Genomic DNA, 27,690 nt, shown 5'->3' on the forward strand with positions numbered 1-27,690 from the left:
CTTAGTGTAGTCCTCCTTCACTTACCTCATTCTTTCGATTTTGCTTTTAAATGTCCTTATTTCTTCTGAGAAATCCTCACTTCCTGTTCTTCTGTCTGTAACTCGACACAGTAATGCAAGGCTTTCTGCCTGATGTGTAGTGTCGTGCTCGCCCCCTCCCTTGGACTACAGGTGAGTCAGGACGCTCTCTACGTTGCAGATAGAGAAAGGAGCTGTGTGTTAGTGGGCATCTTGACTCTCCTGTAGTTCAAGTGCGTGGGCGAGCACGACACTCCACACCAGGGAGAAAGCCTTTACTGTGTGGGGTTACAGACAGAAGAACAGGAAGTGAGGATTTCTCAGAAGAAATAAGGACATTTAAAAGCAAAATCGAAGGATGAGGTAAGTGAAGGAGGACTGCACTAAGGTAAAGCAAGCTATTTAGGAAAAATTTGTACCTTTACAACCACTTAAATATTGATCTAAAGAAGTATGTTTTTGTAAGATGGATAGCATGAATCATTGCTTACACTATTAAATATGGGTTTGTGGTTTATTTTTTAGGCAGCTTTACAGAATATATTATGTGGTTCATATTCTGTGAATACAACATAGCTAAGAGCATGTGGTTTGTATAACATTGGTCTTGGTTTGTATTTTGTGGCTTGCGCTGAACTGATTCAGTTTATGTCTTGTATAGAAATGCTGTTTTTTACCTGATGTGCCTTATACAGCATATGTCATGGCAGGGTATTCTTTTTCTTTAGCATCTGGTTTCTCCACCTGTTTTTTTGCAATCTTTTGCATGGGATTCTCAATCTTTAAGCTTCACAGTAAGAGCTACCCACACTTCGCCAGAATGTAACCTTTAAAAGTTCCAGTGGTAAAACTGTTTACTAACAAAATAATAAAGAATAACCTTACCTGACAATGACAGGAGTCCTAGAGTGAAATGTTTACGGCTGGGTTTGTGGCAGCCTTTAACTCAATGGTAATCCCAGAACCTCCCCACAACTCCTAAAACTCATATAACAATATAATAAAAAGGAGGGAAGGATCTGATCTAGGTGGCTAATTACAGGCAAATTTCATATTTTAATGTAAATGTGAAAATATTCTTAAAAATTATGGTAAACCACTTTCCGGCCTTCATCCCCTCTTTGATATTTGTAGATCAAGTGGGGTTCATCCCTGGGAGGGATAATACTATAACGGCCCTAAACTTCTACCATAGGGCAACTAAGTTTAACAGCCAGAGACTTCTCCATTCAATAGATGCTGAGATAGTATTCACAGAGTGGCCTGGGATTATGTGGACGTTATTTTCACACTGGACTTGGAGATACAATGCCTGCTATAATTCTATCTTGTACTCTAACTCCAGGACAGAGTGAAGCTAATTGGCCACCTGTCAGATGCCTTGAAAATCAGCAGTGGAAGGTGGCAGAAGTTCACTCTATCCCCAAAAAATGTATACTCTATACTTTTTTCTCAAACAATAGGTGCTGGAACTTAACCAAGGCCCCACAAAGCCCCTCCCCCTACACACACCCTCCAAATCACATCAAATAGTGTGTGGTCAGTCAAATTCCACGAAAACAGTAGGAGGGTCTTAAAGGGGCATTAAATACCAGGATTGCATTACATACAGAGCGCAGAGCTGTGACTTATGTGTTTCAAAGTGATTGTGGTGAGCAGGCACCAAAGGGTCTGAGCCAGAGGTGGTGGAACTGAGTTCCACCAAGTTCCCCCTGAAAAAAAGCCCTGTTTATACTTCTTTCTCAGTCCCCAAAATGAAGAGTTTCTAAATCAAAGACAGGGAATGCAAAGTAGCAGTATTTGCTGACAACTTGGTCCTTGTTCTTTCTGAGACAACTACCACCCTTCCCAACTTACTAACAGAGTTGGAGATCTTTGACTATCTTTCAAACTTGAAATAATTTACAAGGAATCCTACGCTCTTAATTCCATTCTCTGGAAGATGGGGACAGTTACATATTTAAGGGTATAAATACCAGCTGACTTTATGGAGCTGTACGCACAATATATCAACCCCTACCCAAGGATCTTCAACCGGATTTGAAAAATTGAGAGAGATCTTGTTTTTCGTATTTGGGAGAGGAGCAGTTATGAAGACGAATGTTCTCTTGCACTTTTGTGCAAACGATTCTGATAAAACCACCATCTGTTTTTTTTTCTTCTGTTAGGCCTCGTACACACGACCGAGGAACTCGTCAGAAAAGACACATCGTTTTCCTTGACGAGTTCCTTGTTAGGCTTGTCGAGGAACTCAACAAGCTTGCTTTGCGTACACACGGTCAAGACAAAATCTCCTCGTTCTCAAACGAGGTGACGTACAACACATACAATGGCAGGGGAAGTTCGATTCCACTGGCACAACCCTGGGGGCTGCTTTTGCTAATCTCATGTTACTGTGTGTTAAGTAAAAGTTTGGTAAGAGACAATTTGCACTTTTCAGTCTGTTACAGCGTGAAAAATGTGTTATCTCCATTACAAATGCTACTTTTACTCCCGTCTCATACTTTATTCTGAGCATGCGTGGGTTTCTTAGCATACACACGCTCGAGTTTCTCGTAGAAAACCAGCCCGACAAGGAACACGACAAGGAAATTGAGACTCCTGTCGAGGAAAAAGAGAACTTGTTCTCTTTTTTTCTCGTCGAGTTCCTCGACAGTTTCCTCGATGAAAAACGTATACACGACCGTTTTCCTCTGCAAAAAAGCTCTCCCACCAAGTTTCTTGATGGATTCTGTTGAGTTTCTTGGTCGTGTGTACCTTGTCAAATCCCACTGATGCTGGGTCATTTACTATTCCCATTGGTCACAGTCTGGCCCTCCTAAAGTCTGACAGTAAACTGGCCTTGTTGGAGGAAAAACAGAAAGCCTGAATATTTACAGGAACCCAGCCAATTTCCTGCGGATGTGTGTCCAGTAGATGGCCGGAGAGCCCACACAAGAGTGAATGGCAACAGCATCTGGTGAGCTTTATTTTTAAGGGAGTGGAATTAGCTCAAATCACTTTGGTGAAGGATTTTGGTGGATCAACGAGATTTCGTTTCACAATTTTTTCAGCAATTTAAGTTGGACTGTATCACCATATTGATTTGCATATGTTGGAGCATATTATTGGGGGGATATGCCATATGGACACTTTCCATTATGTATGGGTGTTTTATGTGATCATTTCATTATGTTAATATTTAGGAGTTTTGTAGATTAATTTAGTGTGCTATTGTGAAATTATTTGTCGCTCTCTCTTTTTTATATTGACATTTGTTTTACCTCATTTGCATGTTTATTGAATATTAAGTGGCAGCACAGATAGGTGTTTTTAATTAGCGCAGTGTGCAGCACACATATATATATGCTATACATTTGGTGATACTGCCCCATTATACAACTTTTTGGATGAATGTGCATTGCCTCATTGCGAACATCTCTAGCTATACTTTTCTCCTGCGAATCATGGGAAATGGTGACTGCTGGCTAGACTTGCACCACACCTATACTTTTATTTTTTTAACCCCTCCACCCATTCTCCTTTCCCCTGTTTTCAGATATTCCTTACTCTAAACCTGTGTGTCTCCCATAAGACAGCAGGGGGTGGAGGAGGGGCAGGACATGGCGTAGATTTCCGCAGAATCTGTGGCGATAGAAGTGGGAGCAAATACCTGTATTAGGCAGGTATCTGCTCCCCCTCCCCCTGAAAGATGCCAAATGTGACACCAGAGGGGGGGGGGGGGAACCGGAAAAGCAGAAGTAAATTTTTTTGGATGGAACTCCGCTTTAACTATTAACCTTTAAGCTACTCCCACTGTTAACTGCAATCTAGCCAAACCCATACAGTACCCTAGAACACTTTTCCTCTTCTGTTATTGTCCATCCCACATCCCTCCTTTTTTCCTCTCCCCTCTCTTCTCACTGGCGCAGCCACATGTACTGAGATGGAGGACGGGACAGCCCCTTTTTTGGAGGTGGTGACGGGGTTGGACAATTACGATATTAATGTGTCCAGTTCCTCCCCTACTGTACATCTGTGAGATGTTGTGAATGTGCAGTAATGGCAACAAGCTGCTCCCTCCCCCTTCGTTCATCATAGGACATACCAGTCATGCCGGTAGTCTTGTCTCTCTTCGAACGTCACACAGGTTGGCACTGTGCGTCTTTACACACATCCCCGACGCCACACACCAAATGAGGTATCGCTTAGTTTGCAGGCGCTGGTGTCCTCTGTGCATACATAAGGGGAAAATCTTCACTTTCCCAACCTGCTTCCCAACCCTGATCACAGGAAAACGTGCCTGTCGTGGATTTATCTATATTCTCCTGTTTGTTCATTTTAAGATTAGTATATAGCTATCCCTAATTAAATTATCAGTTTATAAGGGTACATAAAATAATATACCGGTATATGATAATGCACTCTTGTTTGGATGTTGAATATTCATTTTATCACTATTCATATTCTCCATTATAATTAATGTTCTGGGAATATTTTCATGAATTGTGCCAACCTTTATACGGATGGGCCTATTTGTGTAATTTTCCCGTAACTTTGATTGATATGAATAAATGTACACTCCCACCTTAGGGTACACTTTGTATACCCACTATGGTTATAAATATCTATATACAAGATAAAATCAACGAATTTGGTTTATCTTTGATGGGAAACAAATTAATACTAACCCTATCTTAAAAGGGCAAATATTTCTATACAAATCTATTTTTCTTACAGAAACACTAAAGTCCCTGAGTGATATCAGGTGATACTACTACCAATCAGCGGTACCACTCCAATCTGGGCTCTATAAAATGCTTCTCCAGTCACGTAATCTTACCTCGTGCCCACAGACATCCTAACAGAGTTGAATATTAATTTAGATCTCTGACTTCCTAAGGCTTTTCTTATGATATCTTAGCCGCTTTCCATCATTTGGCTTTGCATTAGATGGTATACTCAGTGCAGGCTTTGCTTGATCGGTATGTTTTTTCTCTCAGAATTGGCCTCAACGATGCTCCTTCTTTCCATGTCCTTGATTATTATTTTAATGTTTAATTGTTTTTTTTATTTTTAGAATATGTTATGGTAGTAATACTCTGCATGGAATGCCCCTGATAAAAGGGCTCTTTTTTGGTCCTGAAACGCGCCAAACTCAACATCAAAGGAACCATATTTATACGATCTAATTCTGCATTTTGTTTTTATGTGTTTGATACATGGTGATGCATGCACCATAATTTGTATATTAATAAAATTCTTACTTTTTTATATTTTGTCTTTGATCAGTTACCTTAAAAGACCCAAGAACCTGTAATGGGGGGTACTCCTTTTATATAATTTAGAACAATTTTTAACTGCCCAGTGTCATTACAAACATAGCAAAGACCTTAATGATGACACATATTTATTTCAATTTCAGTGTCACACTTTTCAGCTTTCTTCTTGGACTATACGTGCTCATGCCAATTCACAGACTACAGTCTTCTGTAGTCACTGCTGTAAAACTGTAACATTAAGGGGAAATTTACTAAAACTTGAGAGTGTAAAATCTGGTACAGCTCTGCATTAGAAACCAATCAGCTTTGGGTATATTTTTGTCAAAGCTAATTGAACAAGCTGAAGTTAGAAGCTGATTGGCTACCATGCAGAGCTGGACCAGATTTTGCACTCTCCTGTTTTACTAAGTCTCCCCCTGTATCTCTGCCACAGCTTACACATGTCCACAAAAAGTCTACAAAGTGTGTTCAGAGCAGGTAGACAAACATGAACAAATTAAGGAGAAAACAATCCTGTTTTACAGGTCTACGTGTTCATTTTGGAGAGTTTAACTCTACTTTACTTACTGAATTTGTAAGATATGCAGATAGGCACTTTGCGACTGTAGCAGTAATTATACCCCCTTTTGTGATCAGGCTCGTTCACATTAGCAGCAAGGACTGCTGGGTGGTTGTAGTGTGGCTGTGGTGGCAAAACAAAGAATTGCAGCCACTGCATGTATATATCCCTGCAATATATGTGAGGAATACAGCGCAGGTCTATGAATATAATTAATGATGACGTGATGTCAAAATAAATTGTGTGTGTGGCTGCTGCAGCAAAAAAATGTTAGATGAACAAATGATATAGAATGTAAAGCGCAGCATTAGTCATCTTTACATGTATATATCCCTGGCCGCTGCATTTTCAGGTAAAAAGGGAGTGGTTGTGGGTTAGTAAAAACATGACCGAACTTCAAGTTTTTTTCTGCCCCAAACCCCCCCCCCCCCCCCCCCCACACACACACACACACACTCAGCGAACAAGTCCTCCAGCAGGCACTATCTACCACCAAGTACAACCTATTCAAGGGAATGTGTCATTGCTGCTGTAACCTCCCTGCAACCATGTGCAAGGCTGTGAAAAAGACAAAGGGACCCTACTACATGTCTGGTGGTCATGCTCTTAGATCCTGACCTTCTGGTCACAAATCATCACTATATTCAAGCAAGTTACAGGCCTCAAAATCCCAACAACACCAGAAATTGCATACTTTTACTGATCTAGGACTCATAATTCCAAGATGCTGTAGGGTTGATTTACTAAAACTGGAGATTGTGTCTTGTGCAGCTGTGCATGGTAACCAATCAGCTTCTTACTTGTGCAATTCAACTTTGACGACAAAACAAAAACTGGAAGCTGACTGGTGTCTATGCAGAGCTGCGCCAGATTTTGTCCAAATCAACCTCTGTAGGTCAAACCTTTCCCAAATTTACTCACCTGCAATATATCGATGAATTGCAGGTCTTACTACACAATAGATTTGGGCAACATACTGTATATCTACCTGGAGCATCTGGATAATTTTCATGGACTCTGTTCAACTTGGGAGCTTTCTCTTTTAACACAGATCATAATGTGGACACCTGCTCCCCACCCCAATTCCTCAACTATTCTGCCTTCTTCTCCAATCCCCTGTAAAGCAGTTTTCTGTTCTCCTAAACACTTTTTTTTTAAAAACACTCTGCCGTACTTGTGTACACATACTGTATGCAGCTACATTTAGATGATGTCATATATGTGGTCCTTGTAGTTAATGTTAAAATAGTAAAATACTAACCAGATCTGAAAAGCAGGTAGGTTCCATGAGCTGTGGGCATCTGAAGCCCTCTTCTCTTCATTTCTGGGATTCGTTGCAGCTGGCTACCCAGCATGCACCTCCCGATCTCACGCCTGCGCAGTAATCTCTCTGGAAATAATGTAAGTAGGGCCGAAACATCTAATTGATTAATCGACAACTAATCGATTATGAAATTAATCGATTACAATTTTCATAATCGATTAATCGGCTAGTAACATAATGGGGTTAAAAAAACTAAAATTAGCCCTTTATAGTACAAAAAAGCAAATCGCTACTGTAAATATTACTTTCACTGTCCCATAGTAAAAAAATGAACCCCTTACAATAGCGATTATTTGCTTTTTTTGTACTTAATTTAGTTTTTTTAACCCCATTATGTTACTAAACATCTCAGGCCTGGGTTCACGCCTCTGTTTTTTGGTGCTTTTTGCAGAAACACACGACAGTTCATTAACATGTTTTCCTATGGGACACGTTCACATACATGATTTTTTTTCAGCTGCTGCAAATTTGGAAAGGGCAAGGACTTTTTAACGCAAAACGGTGCCATTTTGTTTATTTTGGGTTCAATATACTTCAATGGAGAAGCTGCAGAAAAGCATGTAATGTGCTTTTGCTGCAATTTGTGTTTTGTAATCTGCCCAAAAACAAATTGGCCTATTTTTTTTGTTTTAATGCCATTTGTTTTTTAAGGCTATTATGCGATTAATCAAAAAAATAATCGCCCAACTAATTGATTATGAAAATAATCGTTAGTTGCAACCCTATTTCATTACTAGGCGATACACATGGACCCCTGGGATAGATGACGTAGATATCCCAGGAGTCCTTGTGAATTGCCTAGTGACGAAATTGCCAAGGTGGCCGCAGCCGGAAGTGCTGCAGAAAATCAAAGCAAAAAGGTATTTACTTATAAAAAAAAGCAAAAGGGTATTTACTTATAAAAAAATTGCCATTTGTAAGAGCATTCTGGATGGCCATGCTATTGATTGCACATGTACAAATTGTGTGGAACTCTAAGAGCTTTAATGATCCTACCCTTCTGCTCCCTATACTCTTCGATCTTTCTATTTCTGGTTCATGGGATGATTGAAATATCCACACAGCCACAATTTCTTATCTTGTTCCACATTAGCCTATAGAGTTGTTCCCAGCCTTGTTCCTCAGATCCCAGATTACAGTCAGGCTGTGGGCTCTCCAAAAAAAAGTAAAAGGGGTTGTAAACCCTCATGTTTTTTTCACCTTAATGCATCCTATGCATTCTGGTGAAAAAACTTCTGTCACTGACCAGCCCCCTAGCCCCCATTTTACTCACCTGAAACTCACCTATTCCCCCGCCGGAGACACGCTCTTCCCCCCTGCCCGTTGTCTTGGCTTTTGATTGGATAGATTGATAGCAGTGCAGCCATTGGCTCCCACTGCTGTCAATCTAATCCAATGACGCAGGGGACGGGGCCGAGTCCTACATTTGGTGTCTATGGACTCTGAAGTGCACCCGCAAGGGAGCACTTCTCTTAGGGGGTCATATGATGCAGGGAGGTGCTACCAGCGCTCCTAGGGGACCCAAGAAGTCGAGGATCGGGGCCACTCTGTGCAAAACGAACTGCACAGTGGAAGTATGACATATTTGTTATTTTAAAAAAAAACAAAGCCTTAGAATCACTTTAATTGTCTTTTGTTTGATCAGCAATGGCAACGTTGTATATCTGTACTTTTTGTACTGTCTGCATACTTTGAAAATGTTTAATAAACCTTTACTATTTAAAAAAAATCATCACATGTAATATTACTTTAGTATAAACTTCACAAAAAAATATTTAAAATTTAAATCAAATTCAAATACATTGTAACTTCCTTTAACCGCTTCCTGACATGCCAGTACACGTCAGCAGAATGGCACGGGCAGGCAAATGAGCGTCCCTTTGAATTTGCCACCTGTCATCGGGAGCAGTGATCGCTGTCATGTCAGGTAGCCCACCCCCCCAGTTAGAATCACTCCCTAAGACACACTTAACCCCTTGATCGCCCCCTAGTGTTTAACCTCTTCCCTGCATAGTCAATTATACTGTAATTTATACAGTAATCAGTGGTTATTTATAGCACTGATCGCTGTGTAAATGACAATGGTCCCAAAATAGTGTCAAAAGTGTCCTATGTGTCCGCCATAATGTCGTAGTCCCGATAAAAATCACAGATCACCACCATTACTAGTAAAAAAAAAAAAATATTGATAAAAATGCCATAAATCTATCCCCTATTTTGTAGACACTATGACGTTTGTGCAAACCAATCAAAATACGCTTATTGCGATTTTTATATATTTTTTGGGGGGTATTTATCATAGCAAAAAGTAAAACATATTGCTTTTTTTCCAAATTGTCGCTCATCTTTTACTTACAGAGCAAAAAATAAAAACCACAGAGGTGATCAAATGCCACCAAAAGAAAGCTCTATTTGTGGGGAAAAAGGGATGTAAATTTTATTTGGGTACAATGTCGCACGACCGCGCAATTGTCAGCTAAAGCTACGCAGTGACGAATTGCAAAAAAATGCTCTGGTCAGGAAGGGGGTAAATTCTTTCGGGACTGTAGTAGTTAATTGCCATGTCAGAGCTGTTATATTTTAATAAATGTAACCATCAGTCATAGTAACATATAGAATGATTTTCAGTGTTTTTTCAGCTAAATTCTCTGTGCAGTGGTTTGCAATTGACTGACTCTCTTTAAACTTCAGTGCTTAGCAAGCTATTTTGAACAAATACAATCCCATTTATTACAGTCTTCTTCCTTTCCAAGTTAAGCACTTCTTTTTAAAGTCTGTCAGGTTTTTTCTTTTGGTGGGGAACAGTTACAGACTGGGAGGCGTGACCAGAGTACTGAGTAGCAGCTCTCAGGCACATAACACAAGCAACCTCAGAACAAAGATAGAGCTAGGCTGATCAGCTTTTGGGACCAGGCACATACACACATACACAAAGGAGAAACAGGAGAAAGAACAGCACAGACTGCTAACATGAGGTTAGTGATAAAAGTGCAGTGTGCCAAGTTATTGCTACTGAAAAATTTATGAATTCAGAACTTGAAGATACTTTTTGATGTTGCCTGGCTGCTAGTGGAAGCTAGCACAGCTGGTAATGGGAAACTGTTACATTATTAACTGGGACTTAAATGCTAGTTTGCTCACATTGCTCTAGTGTAGTCTTTTATGTGTCGTGGGCCAACTGTCACAAGTGCAATAGTGCAATAAGCAAGGTAAAGCAATAATTCTGATTTTTTTTCATGAAATGAAAACTAACGTGTTTCTATTTTTGCTTAAATTGGAAAGTAAAGATAACGATGACAATAACTTCCCATCATATAATAATGTTTGATGATAATATGACTCAAAACTATGTAGACAGTACTTGATCATAAATTGGCTTAAAAAAAAAAGAAAAACCTGTGTAAAATCCAAAGTGCACAGAACAGAAACCAATCAGTTGCTGAAGTTAGATGACTGAATTATTATTGGACTGTTCGGGATAAAAAAAGTTTGCAGATTGCTCTTTATCTTACTAAATTTGCCAAAATAGGGTCAATTACTGTTTCCAATTTCTGCTTAGTTTAACTTAAATTCAAATGTTTAATACTAGCATGCAAAAAATAACATTATTGATAAGTAATGAGATCATTTATTAAGAATCGATAAGGATGCCAGTCCTAAAAAATCGAGCCAATATGGCTAAGTGCTCTATGCAATTTATTTCGTAACAGTAAATATGCAAACTATGCTAAACATTCTAAGACTCCTGTCCCACAATTTGCCATCCAGTAGTGTCATATAGGATAACCATTACGGATAGATAACAAAGTAAGAAACAAGTTATTCATTTTGAAAAAAAAAAACTTTTTTATATACTGTATATAAAATGCTTATAGTAAAGAATTGGTTGCTACACTCATTTCAACCATATCTTGTTTTCCCTATGTATTTCATACAGTGATAAACATTTGGTAATGCGCAGTGGCCCAAAGTCCAGATATTCAGCTAGGTGATATAATGTTGTGGAGTTGTGCAATGGAAGTGTACTTGTATATTTTTTTACAGCAGCATACCGCAAGGATGCAAACAAAAAGGAGGAGGCATTACCAATAGAGATAAATCGGGTTGCATTTACTATCTCTATAGTATAGATTTGAGTACTGGAATTGTAATGTTTTTACTTTCTTTAAAGTGTTATTAAACCCAAACCAAAAATGTTATATATTGCAGGTTACCAATCATTAATTCTATTTTCCCCCTCTATTTTCACCTAGTGATCTGGCCAATAACACACCTCCTGTATTAGAGTGCCCCCAATCTGGATGAATGAGCACAGGGCCACCTTGGGACAGCAGCATTGTAAGGCTGGGGGTAGGGGAATGTTGAATGGACTAATAGATTAAAGCACACTATCAGGCCCAGATTCTCAAAGGAGATACAACGGCGTATCTCCAGATACGCCGTCAGATCTCTGAGTCTGGGCGGTCGTATCTATGCGCCTGATTCTTAGAATCAGTTAGGCATAGATTTCTATTAGATCCGACCGGCGTAAGTATGTTACGCCGTTAGATCTTAACTGCATATTTACGCTGGCCGCTAGGGGCGTGTACGCTGATTTACGCCTAAAAATATGTAAATCAGCTAGATACGCAAATTCATGAACGTACGCCCAGCCGGAGCAGTACAGATACGCCGTTTAAGTTAGGCTTTTCCCGGCGTAAAGTTACCCCTGCTATATGAGGCGTACATGCGGCGTACCAATGTTAATTATGGACGTCGTTCCCGCGTCTAATTTTGAAAATTTTACGTTGTTTGCGTAAGTCGTCCGTGAATGGGGCTGGACGTCATTTACGTTCACGTCAAAACCAATACATCCTTGCGGAGTACTTTGGAGCAATGCACACTGGGATATTCCAGGGACGGCGCATTCGCCATTGGTGAAAAACGTCAATCACGTCGGGTCACAAGTTATTTACATAAAACACGCCCCCCTGTTCCACATTTGAATTAGGCGGGCTTACGCCGGCCTATTTACGCTACGCCGCCGCAACTTACGGAGCAAGTGCTTTGAGAATACAGCACTTGCCCATCTAAGTTGTGGAGGCGTAGCGTAAATAGGATACGCTACGCCGGAACAAAGATACGCCGATCTATGAGAATCTGGCCCTCAGTTTTTTTTTTCATTCAACCCAGCGGGCTGAACGAAAAAAAAAAAAACAAGAAGCCTGAGAGGAGCTCGATGTACTAGCTTTCCAATGTTAGTACAGTGATCTCCCCGCTGAGTTATTGTGTTCTGACAGGGGGATGGCTAAGAGCACTAATCGGATGCCGATCGGGAAAAGTTTTTCAGTTATGCCACTTTGACAGAAGCTGGATGTTCGCCTGGATTCTGTCAGACAGGCTGTCATACACTCAGGCCGAGTGTTGGCCTTATGTCCCAAACACACAGGCCGATATTTAGACCGTGTGTATTGGGCTTAAGGTACACTAACAAATTGAAGCCAAACTCCATCTAATATTTTATAAGCAATCACAGGAAACTGTTTTGTTCCTTTTGGGTAAAGGTTTTACAAAAATAAATAAAAGATGATCATTGTAAGCACCTCTGTCGATAATAAATTATTTGTTTCGACATTCTAATTGCTACTTCTGCAAAATAGCTGATTCTGTTAAAAAAAACAGACTTACTTGCCAGATCAGCGTGAGAAAATAAAGTTAAGCTTAAAAAGAGAAAACTAATGCAGCCATTATTTTATAATCACTGTTTTCTGTCAACCTATAATTATTTTCTGCAATTAAAATTGAGTAGATTTAAAAAAATGCATAAGATAACTTTGCTGAAAAAATTTCAAAATTACCAATGGATCCAGAGACATAAGCAGCTAACAGTATATGTATATTCTAATCTCCCTTTTAAAAGATCAACTTAGCTTCACTCCTTCCCATCTCTGTAGCCGCACTGTTGGCCCTTTAATTAGATGGGAGGAGCAACTGACTAGTAAGTCCTTGAAATCTGCATATAACTTTAGCTGCCTGTAACTGTGGATTCACAGATCACTCTAACAAATGGTTAACACAGAAGGTAGCCTATACTTGTGCAATCGATTTATTATTCCTAGAGAAAGCTGGGCAGAAAAGTCTATACATTGAGCTGTATAATTTTTTAAGCCATTTTCCATTGGACCAAACAAAACAAAATATAGTGTAGCACAACCAAAAACAAATAAAACAAGTCCAAATATAACAAAATCCCCTGGTTGTGCAACTTTCAGCGACAGTTCGTAGATTCCCAGTGACTTCAGTGAGCCCCACCTCTAGCTTGAATGCCTGCTTCCCTCCAAAAGTTGACCCCACCACAGAGTCTCACACATGCCTGATATTGCATCTCTCAGTATGCCTTGGGAAAACAACTCCTCCTCCTGGTGTTCCTGGACAAGACAGACCTCCTCCCAGATTCTCACTATGTAGACCCCACTGCAGAGTGACACACGCTTAGTGTAATATCTCTCAGGATTTTTCGGGAACACAAATCCTCATGCACCTAGATAGCTCAGACCTCCTCCTGGCATCTCTTTCAGTCATGTGTGGCCATATAAAACAAAGGCAAACCATAGTGCTCTCTGCTAATAACATTTATTAAAACTATAGCTCAGGACTAAAATACTCACATACAAATGTGAAAAACATGCACATCATCAAAAATGATGTTAACGGAGAAAACGTCCTGAATGGCGGCACCTCACACCTGTACGCGTTACGCTCTCTGAAGAGCTTCTTCAGCAGAAAGAGTAACGTGTACAGGTGTGAGGTGCCGCTATTCAGGATGTTTTCTCCGTTTACATATTTATTGATGATTAGCATGATGATATGCATGTTTTTCACATATGACTGAATGAGATCCCGGGAGGAGGTCTGAGCTGTCTAGGTGCACTGTGAGGAGGATTTGCGTTCCGGAAAAATCCTGAGAGATATTACACTAAGCGTGTGTTACTCTGCAGTGTGGTGTAAATAGTGAGAACCCAGGAGGAGGTCTGAGCTGTCTAGGTGCACTGTGATGAGGACTCGTGTTCCCGAAAAATCAAGATATTACACTTATGCCGCGTACAGACGATCGGACATTCCGACAACAAAACATTTCCGACGGATGTTGGCTCAAACTTGTCTTACATACACACTGTCACACAAATGTTGTCGGAAATTCCGAACGTCAGGAACGCGGTGACGGGCAACACAACGACGAAAGTGAAGTTCAATGATTCCGAGCATGCGTAGGATTTTTGTGCGTTGAATTGTGTATATACGGTCGGACTTTCCGACAACAACTTTTGTTGTCGGAAAATTTGAAAACCAGCTCTCAAACATTTGTTGTCGGAAATTCCGACAGCAAATGTCTGATAGAGCATACACGCGGTCAGATTTTCCGACAACAAGCTCACATCGAACACTTGTCGGAACGTTCGATCGTGTGTATGCGGCATAAGCGTGTGCGACTCTGCAGGGAGGAGGTCTGTCTTGTCCAGGAATACCAGGTGGAGGAATTGTTTTCCAGAGGCATCCTGACAGATACAATCACAGGTGTGTGTGACTCTGTAGTGGGACCAACTTTTGGAGGTGAGCAGGCATTCCAGCTAGAGGTGGTGGTCACTGAAGTCACTGGAAATCTATAAACTGTCACTGAAAGTTGTACAACGATGGAATTTTTGTATATTTGGACTTGTTTTATTTGTTTTTGGTTGCGCTACACTATATTTTGTTTTGTTTAATATACAGTGGAACCTTGGATTTACAAGCATTAATTGTTCCAGGAGAATGTTTGTAATCCAAAGTACTCGCATATCAAAGCGAGTTTCCCCATTGAAGTCAATGGAAAGGAAAATAATTTTTTCTGCATTGACTTCAATGGCATGCAATACAGCATGCGGCCAGAGGTGGGGGCGCCGGAGAGCCTCGTAAACACTCGGAAAGGACTGAGGACACCTCGGCTGAACTCTGAAAACCTCGGAAAGGCTAGAGAACTGAGTATTTTCGAGATTTTCTGAGCAATTCTGACCGGATCTGCTCGGCTCCAGCGCCCCCCACCTCAGGCCAAACGGAGTATTGCACACCGCTTTGGCTTAAATCCTGCTCGTTTTGCAAGACAACACTCGCAAACCGAGTCAGGATTTTTTAAAATACAGTGCTCGTATTTCAAAACACTTGTTAACTGCGTTACTCGCAATCCGAGGTTCCACTGTATTAAGAGTCACATGTGGATACACTCTAAGTGGCGTGGGCAGCAATTATGTTAAGCCTATTAGTAGGCTTATTACATTGAATATTTCAAATATATAGATTTCGCATTATCATATTGATTATTGTGCTGATTATATATTTTTTCACCATTTTGCATTAGATGCCTACATCTCTGGCTAGCCTGTTGGAAAAACAATAAGTGACAGGGCCATGCCATGTAAAACTGGCCAAGGGAATAAGGGGAAGAAGAAATGTGGTCACATTAATCAGCTAATGTAAAAACCAGTGTGCTTCAAAGCCAAACTCAGAATTTCATCAGAGACATTTTTTTTTTGTGCAGACAGAAGAGGTCAAAGAGTAAGGCCTCACACACACTGGACGTTTTTGCTATCTCTCCTAGATGCCTTTCCTTCAGGCAGCAGTGTTTTGGCATAAAAACCGTTTGGTGCTTGTAAACGTGTATCAGGCCTCGTACACACGACACTCGGCAAAAACCAGCAAGAAACTGGGAGATATTTTTTTGCAGAGGAAACCGGTTATGTGTACATTTTCGTCGAGGAAACTGTCGAGAAACTCGACGAGCCAAAAAGAGAGCATGTTCTCTATTTCCTTGACGGGAATAGAGAAATTTGGCTTGTCAAGTTTCTCGACAGCCTAACAAGGAACTCGACGAGGAAAACGATGTGTTTCGCCCGTTGAGTTTCTCGGTCATGTGTACGAGGCTTAACACATTTAGGCACATTTAGGCACATCAAGCTCTTGGTCGTTAATTGTTTTCATTTCCCAGAATGCTCATTCATTCCGGCCATTGAAATGAATGAACGCTCAATCTCTAAATGCACCCAGTGTTAATGCACATTTAGATGCATTTGCATGCTTGTGTTTTGGTCGAGGTGGCTGTGGAGGTTTTTATTTGCCTCTAAATGCCCCTACCTCTAAACTCCTCTAAACACCTTGGTGTGCCCTGTACATAGGCTAACATGCAGAGGTATTTAGAGGCAGGAAAAAAAAGTCAGACGCCACTAAATACAGCGTCAAAAACATCCAGTGTGCATGAGGCCTAAAAGTGCATTAGAAATAAACAAATACAATAGTATCCCAATAAATAAATGAAATAGAATCATTGTTCTAGATTTTTTCCTGAAAAGTATAAGTAGGATTACTGGAATTAAAATATAATGTTATTAATAAATAATTGGAATTGATACCCCTTTCTGAGCGATACCCTGCAATAGAAATCCTCTCTGTACAGTCCTGCTTTTCTGCCAATGGAACTCCGCTCTGGTGGCATAGGGTGCTAAGAAATTGTTGGCTTACCTCCACTGTAGTGAAAACTGATACAGTGCCTATAGTAATAGTAATTTTTACAGTGATGTTTAAAATAGTTTTATTTATAGTTTTATTTTACAAAAAATATTATTTTACAAACAAAGGAAGGATTTATTAAAATGTGAATATTTATGTTTCCCTTACAATGTTTGTTGTTGTTCAGTCCTTTAGTTGTGTCCGACCTCGTGGACCATAGCACACCAGGCTTTTCAGTCCTCCACTGCTTCCTGGAGCTTGCTTATTTTCATGTTCATTGTTTCGATGATGTTAGCTATCCATCTTGTTTTTCGTCATCCTCTTCTCTTTTTTCCTTCCATGTTTCCCAGCATCAGGGTCTTTTCCAATGAGCCCTCTTTTCACATTAGGTGGCCAAAAGTATTTGAGTTTCTGCTTCGGGATCTGTCCTTCCAGTAAATATTCAGGGTTGATTTCCTTCAGGATTGACTGGTTTGATCTTTTTGCCATCCAAGGGACTTTTAATGGGGGGTGGGGGGGTAGATAGGAACAGATGGTGACCATTATACTTGTTTAGGTAACCAGGTGGCACATAATACAGTATATGCTGTAATCTCTGGCTGTTCCAGTTAGCATGGAACAGTAACATATAAAGCAGGGAAACATAAATACCATACATAATAAGAAAAAGATTCACATATAAAAGTATACAAATGGCATTTAACAAAAGTAGTCACAAAAGTTATTATTCTGCCATAAAATAAATGTAGGAATTAAACAGAAATAAATGTAGGGAATATAGGAATTAAACAAAAATAAATGTAGGAATTAAACAGAAATAAATGTAGGGAATATAGGAATTAAACAAAAATAAATGTAGGAATTAAACAAAACATCACAATTCTTTTTCCGTTTTTGGAAGCATTCATGTAGATAAAATTCCTCATTCACACATTTTTACTGTCCAGACCAATTGATCCTGTGTTTCAATGTACTTGCATTTATGTGTATTTAGGCACGTTCAGAGTAAAAAAAAATGTTTTCCTAAATGTAGCTAAGTGCTAACTGGAACAGGCATAGAAATGTAAACAGCAATAACGTGTAAATTATACTATTAAAATGTATTACATGCATTTACATGTGTTTGCATATTAATTCATATAATCAAATTGCCTATGAATGAGGCCTAACAAAAAACATACACAGGAATTATGAGCTAAAATATTTACTTCATTTGCTGGATGTAGCTGTTTTAAAAAAAACTATTTTATCAGGCTGCAATTTTTTTTGGGTGCATAAGACATAAACACCAAGAAAAGTGTATACAGCATTTGCCAAGAATTAGCAGCTGCTAAATACCACAGTAACAAGCCAAACATTTCTACCTAATCCCAAGTGAAGTGATGATTTTATTAGGTACATTTTCAAAGGCGACCACCACTATTTTTATTTTCATAGGCCACCACCAACACTTATTTTTAAATTCACACATAAAAATGTGGATTAAGGCATTTGTAGTTCAAGAGACAAAGTGCAGGCACAGCTATAATACATGTTCATATCCTTGTCCATCTGACATCAGTCATATGATGTGGCTGCCATTTTTAACCAATAAAGTAGAAAGCATGGGGTTTTATTTACTATAAGAGTAAAGGCTGCTCACTTAGCAAAGTGAATGCTCATTGAGTTTAGTAAAGCAGGTCAACCTGTGTTCAATAAACCAGCCATGTCATAGAAAATGTGTTTTATTTTTGGATATTCATAGTGAACACAAGTTCAAATAATTTACTAAAATTATATTTGATACAGTAGGTGAACAGCCTCTGCTCCATTAGCGAATCAACCCTGTATGTCATTTTGAAAAAAAATAATTACAAGGGTTGTTTTACTAATGACAATAGGCTGCTCACATTGCAAGTAAAGTTTTATTTTGCAAAGTAAATTTCTCCAGAGCTTACTGAATGAGGTGTAGCTCTGCTGACTCTTATGAACCCATGACGTGCAAGCAAAAATGCACATCTTTAGGTGTATATTACTCCAACATGTCAAAAAAAATCTAAAACAGAATAACTGAGTTGGAAAAAGGATCACAAGGATCCTGGTGTAAGTATTTTGTTGAACCACCTTTTTGCCTTAATTACAGCCTTTAGTCTGTTGGAATATGTCTCTTCTTACTTTGCACATCTAGACTTTGCAATATTTGCCCACTTTATTTGCAGAACTGCTCAGGTTTAGCTAAATTTGATGTTGACCATTTGCGGACAGCAGTCCTTAAGTCATTCCACAAATTTTCAATGGGGTTCAATTCTGCGCTCTGACAAGGCCATTCAAGGACATTCAACTTTTTCTCCTTCAACCACTGTGTGGTAATTTTTGCTGTGTGCATTGTCATGTTGGTAGGTAAACCTTCTTCCCATTGACAACTTTCTGGCAGAGGGTAGCAGATTGTCCTCAAGAATTTGACAGTATTTTGCTCCATCCATTTTTCCTTCTATCCTGACAAGTGCCCCAGTCCTTGCTGCAGAGAAACACCCCCATAACAGGATATTACCACCTCTGCTTTACTGTAGGAATGATGTTATTTGAACGGTGAGCTGTATTGAATTTCTGCCAGATATATCATTTGATATTGAGGCCAAATAATTACATTTATCCTCAACTGACCATTACACCTTTTTCCATGTGGCTTCAGAAACTTCAGGGTGTGTTTTGGCAAACCTCAGTCATGACTGCATGTGGCCTTTCTTGAGGAGTGGCTTTTTAATTGCAACCCTCCCATGCAAGCCACATTTGTGATATTGTTGTCACAGGCACACAATGACCACTTTTTGTCATAAATTCCTGCCACTGCTTTAGAGTTGCTGTAGGCCCCTTGGTAGCCACTGACCAGTTTCCTCCCGATTCCATCATACAGTTTGGATAGACATCCTGATCCAGGAAGGGTCTGTGTTGTACCAAATACCTTCCATTTCTTAATATTAGACTTCACTGTGTCTCTCGGCATTGATAAAGCCTTTTGATCTTTTTTTTTATCAATCTCCTAACATGCCTGTCCACAACTTTATCCCAGGGATCTTTTGACAGTGACTTGCCACACATAGTTGATATTGCTTCAGTTGCACGAACCAGGGACTGAAATGCTCCAGGAAAGATCTTTTCATGCTGAGCCAATCAAAATTACCACAACTGATCACAGTTGAAAGTCAAAGTGCTATTGAGAAGGTGATTAGCTGCATCTGATTAAGTAATTTTTAGGAGAGGGTGATTTGTTTTCCAACTCAGTGTTTCTTTGTTTTTTAAATGTTGGTGTTGTATCTTTCACTTGGATATTATAAGTTGCACTGAGTAAATACAGATGGATAAAAAAAACTGTTTCTGTTTTCATTTCAGGCTGCAAAGCAACAAAATGTGAATATGTTAAAGGGGATGAGTCTTTTCTATACCCACTATATATATATATATATATATATATCTTATAGGTGTGTTGAATGAAATAGCCTGTGTCATTTTAATCATACAAATAGGTTAAAAAAAAAAAGTATTATTCTTCTTGATCTTATTAGGCATTTGCACTTAACATAAGAAAAAATGGAAATTGCTCTTTTAGTAAATCAGCCCATAGTTATCGACTTCATTTTAGTTGACAGTAGTGTTAATTTGAATTGCACCTCAAGTATATGTCAGCCCAGGTTCACACTGGGTATGATTTCCTTCGATTTGAGATGCGATTTCACATGTGAAATTGCATCTCAAATCGGCGGCATTTGCCGGCAATTGTCGGCAATGACACTGTCCTAATCGGTGCGACGCCGCATCTGCGGCGCTGCACCGATTTCAAAAAGTAGTTCCTGTACTACTTTTTGCGATTTCTGGCCGCGATTTACATAGACATCTGTGCAGAAACCTGCACAGATGTCTCTTAAATCGCTGCCGAAATCGGGACTGCCGGCGGGAGTGAAATCGTGCGAGTTCAGCTGAACTCGCACGGCTTCACTCCCGCAGCCCAGTGTGAACCAGGGCTAAGTGTCAGAGTCAAACATCAGGAAATTAGTAGAAACAACTGCCCATGAATAATTTCATTATAAGCTTAGTTTTCTCTATTTTGCCTGACTTGAGGTATATTATAAGGGAATATTCACAACGTGCTTGCCTGGAAACCAGGGTTTGCATCCTTTAAAGTGGACTTTTGTCCAATCACTGCACTTTGCCACTCTCTCTCCCACCTCTCTATTGCAAAACTGCTAACAAGTTTCATGTTTTGTGTGCTGTATATAGTTTATTTTTGCTCCTCCCCCCTACTTGGGAAGTATTGCAAGGTTTTGCACATGCATATATGACATCCATGCAGGAGTAAAAATCAAGTAAAATATCAGCATTTACTGAACTGAAGGATGTGTGGTGTGAATATCTCAGGAGGCTGCAGGTGGCAGAGGATACTTACGGTATAAACTAAATTGGAGAGACAAAACATGATAAACTTTTTCTAAATCCTTAAGCTGACCATATTTTTTAACCTAGTAATTATATATATATATTTGTATTTAGTTGCCAACTGAAACAAGCAAGATACATTCTGGCCAGGATAATCTTCTACCTTCTAATATTGCTCTTGTGCATCAGTAGAATCCACATGCTCCTTTCTCAAGCACAGTAGAACTATACTAAGGCATTGATTTACTAAAACTAGAGTGCAAAATTGGGTGCAGCTATGCATGGTAGCCAATCACTTTCTAACTTCAACTTGTTCAATTAAGCTTTGACAAAAAAAAATCTGATGGACTGATTGGTTTCTATGCAGAGCTACACCAGATTTTATACTCTCCAGTTTTAGTAAATCAGCCCCTAAGTCCAACAGAATCTCATCTGTAGTGTTGAGCAGAATATGCCATATTCGATTTCGCGATATATCTCGAATATATATTCGAATATTCGAGATATATTCGCTAAATTCGAATATTCGTGATATTTTATCGAAATTAAATGATTGCGATTTTTCGCTATTGCGAATGCGAAAATAATTGCGATTTTTTGATAACTGCGGTAGGAGCACTCTGATTGGCTCAGAATATTCGTGATATTTTATCGAAATATCGCAACATGCGAATGCGATATTTATTGCGCAATTTCGAGAAATGCTGGAGGAGCGCTCTGATTGGCTCAGAATATTCGTGATATTTTATCGAAATATCGCAACATGCGAATGCGATATTTATTGCGCAATTTCGAGAAATGCTGGAGGAGCGCTCTGATTGGCTCAGAATATTCGTGATATTTTATCGAAATATCGCAACATGCGAATGCGATATTTATTGCGCAATTTCGACAAATGCTGTAGGAGCACTCTGATTGGCTCAGAATATTCGTGATATTCTACAATACAAAATAATTGCGAATATTCGGCAAATGCGGAAGGAGCACTCTGATTGGCTCAGAATATTCTTGATATTTTACAATACAAAATAATTGCGAATATTCGGCAAATGCGGAAGGAGCACTCTGATTGGCTCAGAATATTCTTGATATTTTACAATACAAAATAATTGCGAATATTCGGCAAATGCAGAAGGAGCACTCTGATTGGCTCAGAATATTCTTGATATTTTACAATACAAAATAATTGCGAATATTCGGCAAATGCGGAAGGAGCACTCTGATTGGCTCAGAATATTCGTGATATTTTACAATACAAAATAAAAAGTGTTTTGCATTGGTGGTGATTCTTTACTCTATCCATCTGTCACAGCCATTTGTCAATCAAACACCTTGAAGATTGAACACGTTCATGCTGCATGCTTTGGACTTTTTTTCACTTCACATATCAAAGACATTTTTATGAAAGATTATTTTTCTATTATTGGGACTATATTTCTTTATATATTTGTTTCACTGTGTATTTCACAAGTTATTTGCGCTTGCTTATTTTATAATTTGCCCACATGTCTTGTCACTAGACATATTTTTTATTCTTGTAGAGCGACTCCATTTTCTGTCTTGTATTAATTTATGTTGTATAACATTTTTGAGTTGCTGCTGTATTCTCCCCTTTTTTAAGGTATGCGCAATTTTTTCCTTCTTACAAAAAATAATAATATCAAACATACAAATATTCATAACAGAAACATACACAAAGCCCCCCCCTTTTGCATCAGAGACAATCAGAGTTCTCCTACCACAGTTATCGAAAATTCGCAATCATTTTCGCATTCGCAATAGCGAAAAATCGCAATTTTTTTTTTTTCAATTTGGCAACATAAAAGGATCGCCTCAGCTTAGCTACTCGGCCCAGGGTCTCTAATCATACCAGCAATGCTTTTAGACGTCGATAGGATGTGATCTGTTTTAAAAATCAAATTGAAAAAATGCGAATATTCGGAATTGCGAATATTCACCGCGAAATTCGAAATATAGCGCGATTTCTCGAATATGCTATATTCGAGTCGAATATTCGCAATGCGAATATTCGTGAGCAACACTACTCATCTGTAGCGCACTGGGCTGAGGTCACAACTCAGAACCTAAACAAGCCTATTGACCTGGGGGCTTTTAAACACTTTATGCCGACACGATTTCAACCACTGCTCACTGCTTCAAACTGCCCCAGTCACAGCCTGAAAAATAGTATAGACACAATGGGGTTGATTTACTAAAAGAAAATAGGCTGTTCATAACTTCACATTGAAAGGGAAGCTGCACTTTCAAAGAGTACCCAATCAAGTGCATAGAAAATGCAAAAAACAGCATTTTTGTTTGTACATGATTGGACGATGGAATCATCAGAGCTTCCCCTCATCCACTAAGCTCTAGGAAAAGTTTCCTTTTAAAGTGCAATTTCCCTTGCAAAGTGAACAGCCTATTTGTAATAAATCAATCACAATATCACTAGTACACATGAGCATAGGCACTGCCCTTGATATACAGTAACTAATCTTTCCTATGCAAGATCTGTAAGTTCTATTCCATGAGATCAAGCATTTATCATATTGGTAAATAGCTCTCATAACTTGTTTGTCTCTCAAAGAAAATTAGGGATATGATTTGGGGGATTGTTTCATTTGCTATACATTATTAAACACATTCAATAAGGATGATATACATAACTGTGTGCAGTTTAAATAAAGTGAGCTAACACATTTGTTTTCTTTATTTATAGTTGAATGCTATATATTTTAATAAAACAAAGAGCTGGGGACTGTTATGTAGTATATTTTAAAGCAAAGCACCATTTATATTTAATCTTCCAAAGCAAAGCTCAAAACAATTGAGAAATGTTCTCAGTTTTACATCCAAGAAAAGCTCTAAACATTTGAGAAATGTTCTCATTTTTACATATTTAATAATGCAAAAATACAAACTCTTAGAAAAAAAAACACTAAATAGCAATATAATAGCGTGTATCAAACTTTATCGTACCCACTGTCAGTTTGCTAAAATGTATAATTTGGTTTTCTACTAGCTTCTAATTGTCTAGGTCTCTTCTGTTACAAAAAAATGTAAATGTAAATCACTTGACTTATTCCTAAGACTTCACTGAATAAGCTCATTTGCATAAGAATTATAGGGAGGAAGATTGACATTAGCGCACAAAACGAAAATCATTCTTGCAAGTGTCTTGAGTTAAAGAAAAAAATCTTTGAAATGCAAAATGCTCCAGTAATCAAATCATCCTCTTAGAAACGCAGACCAACAAACACTCAGAAGCTCCTGTCCCACGTTTATTTCTTTGGAACTTGATAAATCAGTAACATCTTCTATTGAGGCAATGTAAAAATCTACTGCTTAACTGCAAAAACTAACTTTAAGTCTAACTCTTACATTAGTCAATATTCATTGTAGAATTCATTAATATTAATGGCATGTCTTTACTGACTTTTTTATTCAATGTATTATGGAGTCCGCAAAGGAGATAAGGAAATTATTTGCTGAGTTCTGAGTAGCACCTGTGCTTGTTTTTTTTGTTTTTTTTCCTACCATGCATTTAATGTAGTTATAAAGGCTTGCACATTTTCCCTGGAAATACATATATTAAATATTTGAATACATTTTATATATATATATATTAATTATTATTATTATTTTTTTTTTAATGCAACTATTACAATAATTAATTTATTTATTAATTTATTTATTAACCACTTACCCCCCGGACCATATTGCTGCCCAAAGACCAGAGTACTTTTTGTGATTCTGGACTGCGTCGCTTTAACTGACAATTGCGCGGTCGTGCGACGTGGCTCCCAAACAAAATTGGCGTCCTTTTTTTCCCACAAATAGAGCTTTCTTTTGGTGGTATTTGATCACCTCTGCGGTTTTTATTTTTTGCGCTATAAACAAAAATAGAGCGACAATTTTGAAAAAAAAAAATATTTTTTACTTTTTGCTGTAATAAATATCCCCCAAAAATATATAAAAAAACATTTTTTTTCCTCAGTTTAGGCCGATACGTATTCTTCTACCTATTTTTCGTAAAAAAAAATCGCAATAAGCGTTTATTGATTGGTTTGCGCAAAAGTTATAGCGTTTACAAAATAGGGGGTATTTTTATGTAATTTTTCTTAATATATTTTTTTTACTAGTAATGGCGGCGATCAGCGATTTTTTTTCGGTACTGCGACATTATGGCGGACACTTCGGACACTTTTGACACATTTTTGGGACCATTGGCATTTTTATAGCGATCAGTGCTATAAAAATGCATTGGATTACTATAAAAATGCCACTGGCAGGGAAGGGGTTAACACTAGGGGGCGGGGAAGGGGTTAAGTATGTTCCCTCTGTGTGTTCTTACTGTGGGGGGGGGGTGGCCTCACTAGGGGAAACACTGATCCTCGGTTCATACATTGTATGAACCGAAGATCAGCATTTCCCCTGCTGACAGGACCGGGAGCTGTGTGTTTACACACACAGCTCCCGGTCCCCGCTCTGTACCGAGCGATCGCATGTGCCCGGCGGCGATCGCGCCCGCCGGGCACACGCACGGGAGTCGGGGGCGAGCGGGGGGCGCGCGCGTGCGCCTCGGGCGGCGCGCACGCGCCCCCTAGTGGCGGCTAAAAGAGAGGACGTATAGCTACGGGCTCTCGCCTAGGAGAGCCGACCTGCCGCCGTATAATGACGGTGGCTGGTCGGCTAGTAGTTAATTAATTTATTTATTTATTTATTAATTTACTGTTATCATCCCCTCTTGCTTTCCTTCAGCTACCCTTCTTTTTGATAGAGCTCGATCGCAACTAAGGTTTAGGGACTATATGTCCCATCATGCTTTGCACTTGCGCATACACACAGTTTCACTGTGATAGCTGTGGAAACGAGGATGAGCAGAGTCTAGTCCACAGCTGAGGAAAGCTATGCCTAACAGGCATGCTCAAGTCCCACCTTACAGGCAGGAGGTGTAGCATCCTTTGATGCCAGAGTGGAGTCCTATCACTGTGAGTGTGCATGCACAGGTGCCCCCATGGGATTGGCACTGAATAGGGGGCACTCCATAAAGGAGATAAGCAGAAGCAGCACATTTAAAGCCAGAAAAAGAATATAAATATTTTTCAAACAGCAGATTAAGCTTCATGACTAAAGTTAGTGTTAAAGAACATAAAACTACATTAATATATAAGGGTTTCATGTAATTTTCAGTACAATATATTATATTCGTATTGTGTATATGTATATATATATATATATATATATATATATATATATATATATATATATATATATATATATATATATATATATATATGCATTATATGATTACATTTATAGCTGCTGAACTTTATTTTTGGGCAAAATTACATCATACTTTGGGCCCAGTGAAATTTAACACAGCAAGAGGAAATTTTACAACCCTAACAGTTTAATATGAAATTATCAATTTACATTTTAATATAAACTTGTAGTAAGATAAAATGGCTATCATTGTTGACCTCTCTATCAAAATGCCAGTTGCATGTCTGTAACATTGATCCAATGGCTTAATTTGCCTTCTAAGTCACTGCGTGAAACAAGTTTACAGATCGGGTGTGCTGTGCCTTTTTAACGCTCATGCCAGGTCAGTGACTTACTAATTAACAAATCCAGAAACAGCCAGGCAACTAGTCATCCTACAGGGAACTCAATAATGGTAGCTCCTGGTTTGGACTAAGTGCAGGTTCTCCTTAACACAATTCTAACTTCAGACCATTACCTAATCCAACCCCAAAGCTTTCACGAAACTTACATCTGATCACTAAAACCAACCCATAAACAAATTTCTAAACCTTACTTTAACCCAAAACCGGTTATCCAACCTATTACCTGAGCACATCACTAAAGCTAAGCTCAATACTAAAAGCAAACCTGTCAGCCATTTCAAGCTTTTCAAAATCTTGCTTAAGGCAAGCCATAGATTTTTCTTTCCGAAAGAAAATAGCTTGATTCCCTCATAAACACAGTGGGGGAAAATTACTAAAAATGGAGCACCCAGAATCTGGTGCAGCTGTGCATAGTAGCCATTCAGCTTCTAACTTCAACTTGTTCAATAAAACTTTTACAATAAAGCCTGGAAGCTGATTGATTTCTATGCAGAGTTGCAGCAGATTTTCCATCCTCCAATTTTAGTAAATCAACCCCAGTCAATGTTTATGGGTGAATGCCTCCCACAGTGTTATTGTGTTCTGCCTGCGGGGAGCCTTCCTGACCAGCAGAACAGAATGATTACTGCTGGCATCAATAGCCACTGACAATAATCACATGCAGAAATCAATCGATGGATTGACTTCAGTATAATCAGCCTAGCCATACATATATCGAATCTTGACAAGTTTCTGCTGAACCAACCAAGATTCAAGCCATATTTGGATGGCTTAAACCTCTTCCCCCGATTCCTGAAATTGTGAATTAACGTTATTTGGGCTAAAAATTGACTCATTTTAATCCAGTTAGCTCATGTCTATCCACTATAATAGTCATTATACGTGAATATTTAAAGATCCATTCTACTCTTATTCATAAATTTAGTTAGGCATTTATATTTGACATACATAGCTTAAATATTTGTCAGCCGT

General features: G+C 38.9%; 1 protein-coding gene across 3 annotated transcripts in view; it reads left to right on the forward strand.

The window, feature by feature from the left end:
• The first annotated feature begins 10,004 nt into the window (after nucleotides 1-10,004).
• The window catches only part of MASP1 (MBL associated serine protease 1), a 160,795-nt gene continuing 143,109 nt past the window's right edge, over nucleotides 10,005-27,690 (forward strand). Inside the window, exon 1 of one of the 3 annotated variants that reach the window (XM_040349593.1) lies at nucleotides 10,005-10,137. In XM_040349593.1, coding sequence (XP_040205527.1) covers nucleotides 10,133-10,137 — 5 coding nt within the window. In that variant the 5' untranslated portion in view covers nucleotides 10,005-10,132. The remainder of the gene's footprint in view (nucleotides 10,138-27,690) is intronic. The other 2 variants (XM_040349594.1, XM_040349595.1) reach the window with 2 other exon arrangements.

This window comes from Rana temporaria, chromosome 4, assembly GCF_905171775.1.
Source record: "Rana temporaria chromosome 4, aRanTem1.1, whole genome shotgun sequence".
In the NCBI taxonomy this organism is placed as follows: domain Eukaryota; kingdom Metazoa; phylum Chordata; class Amphibia; order Anura; family Ranidae; genus Rana; species Rana temporaria.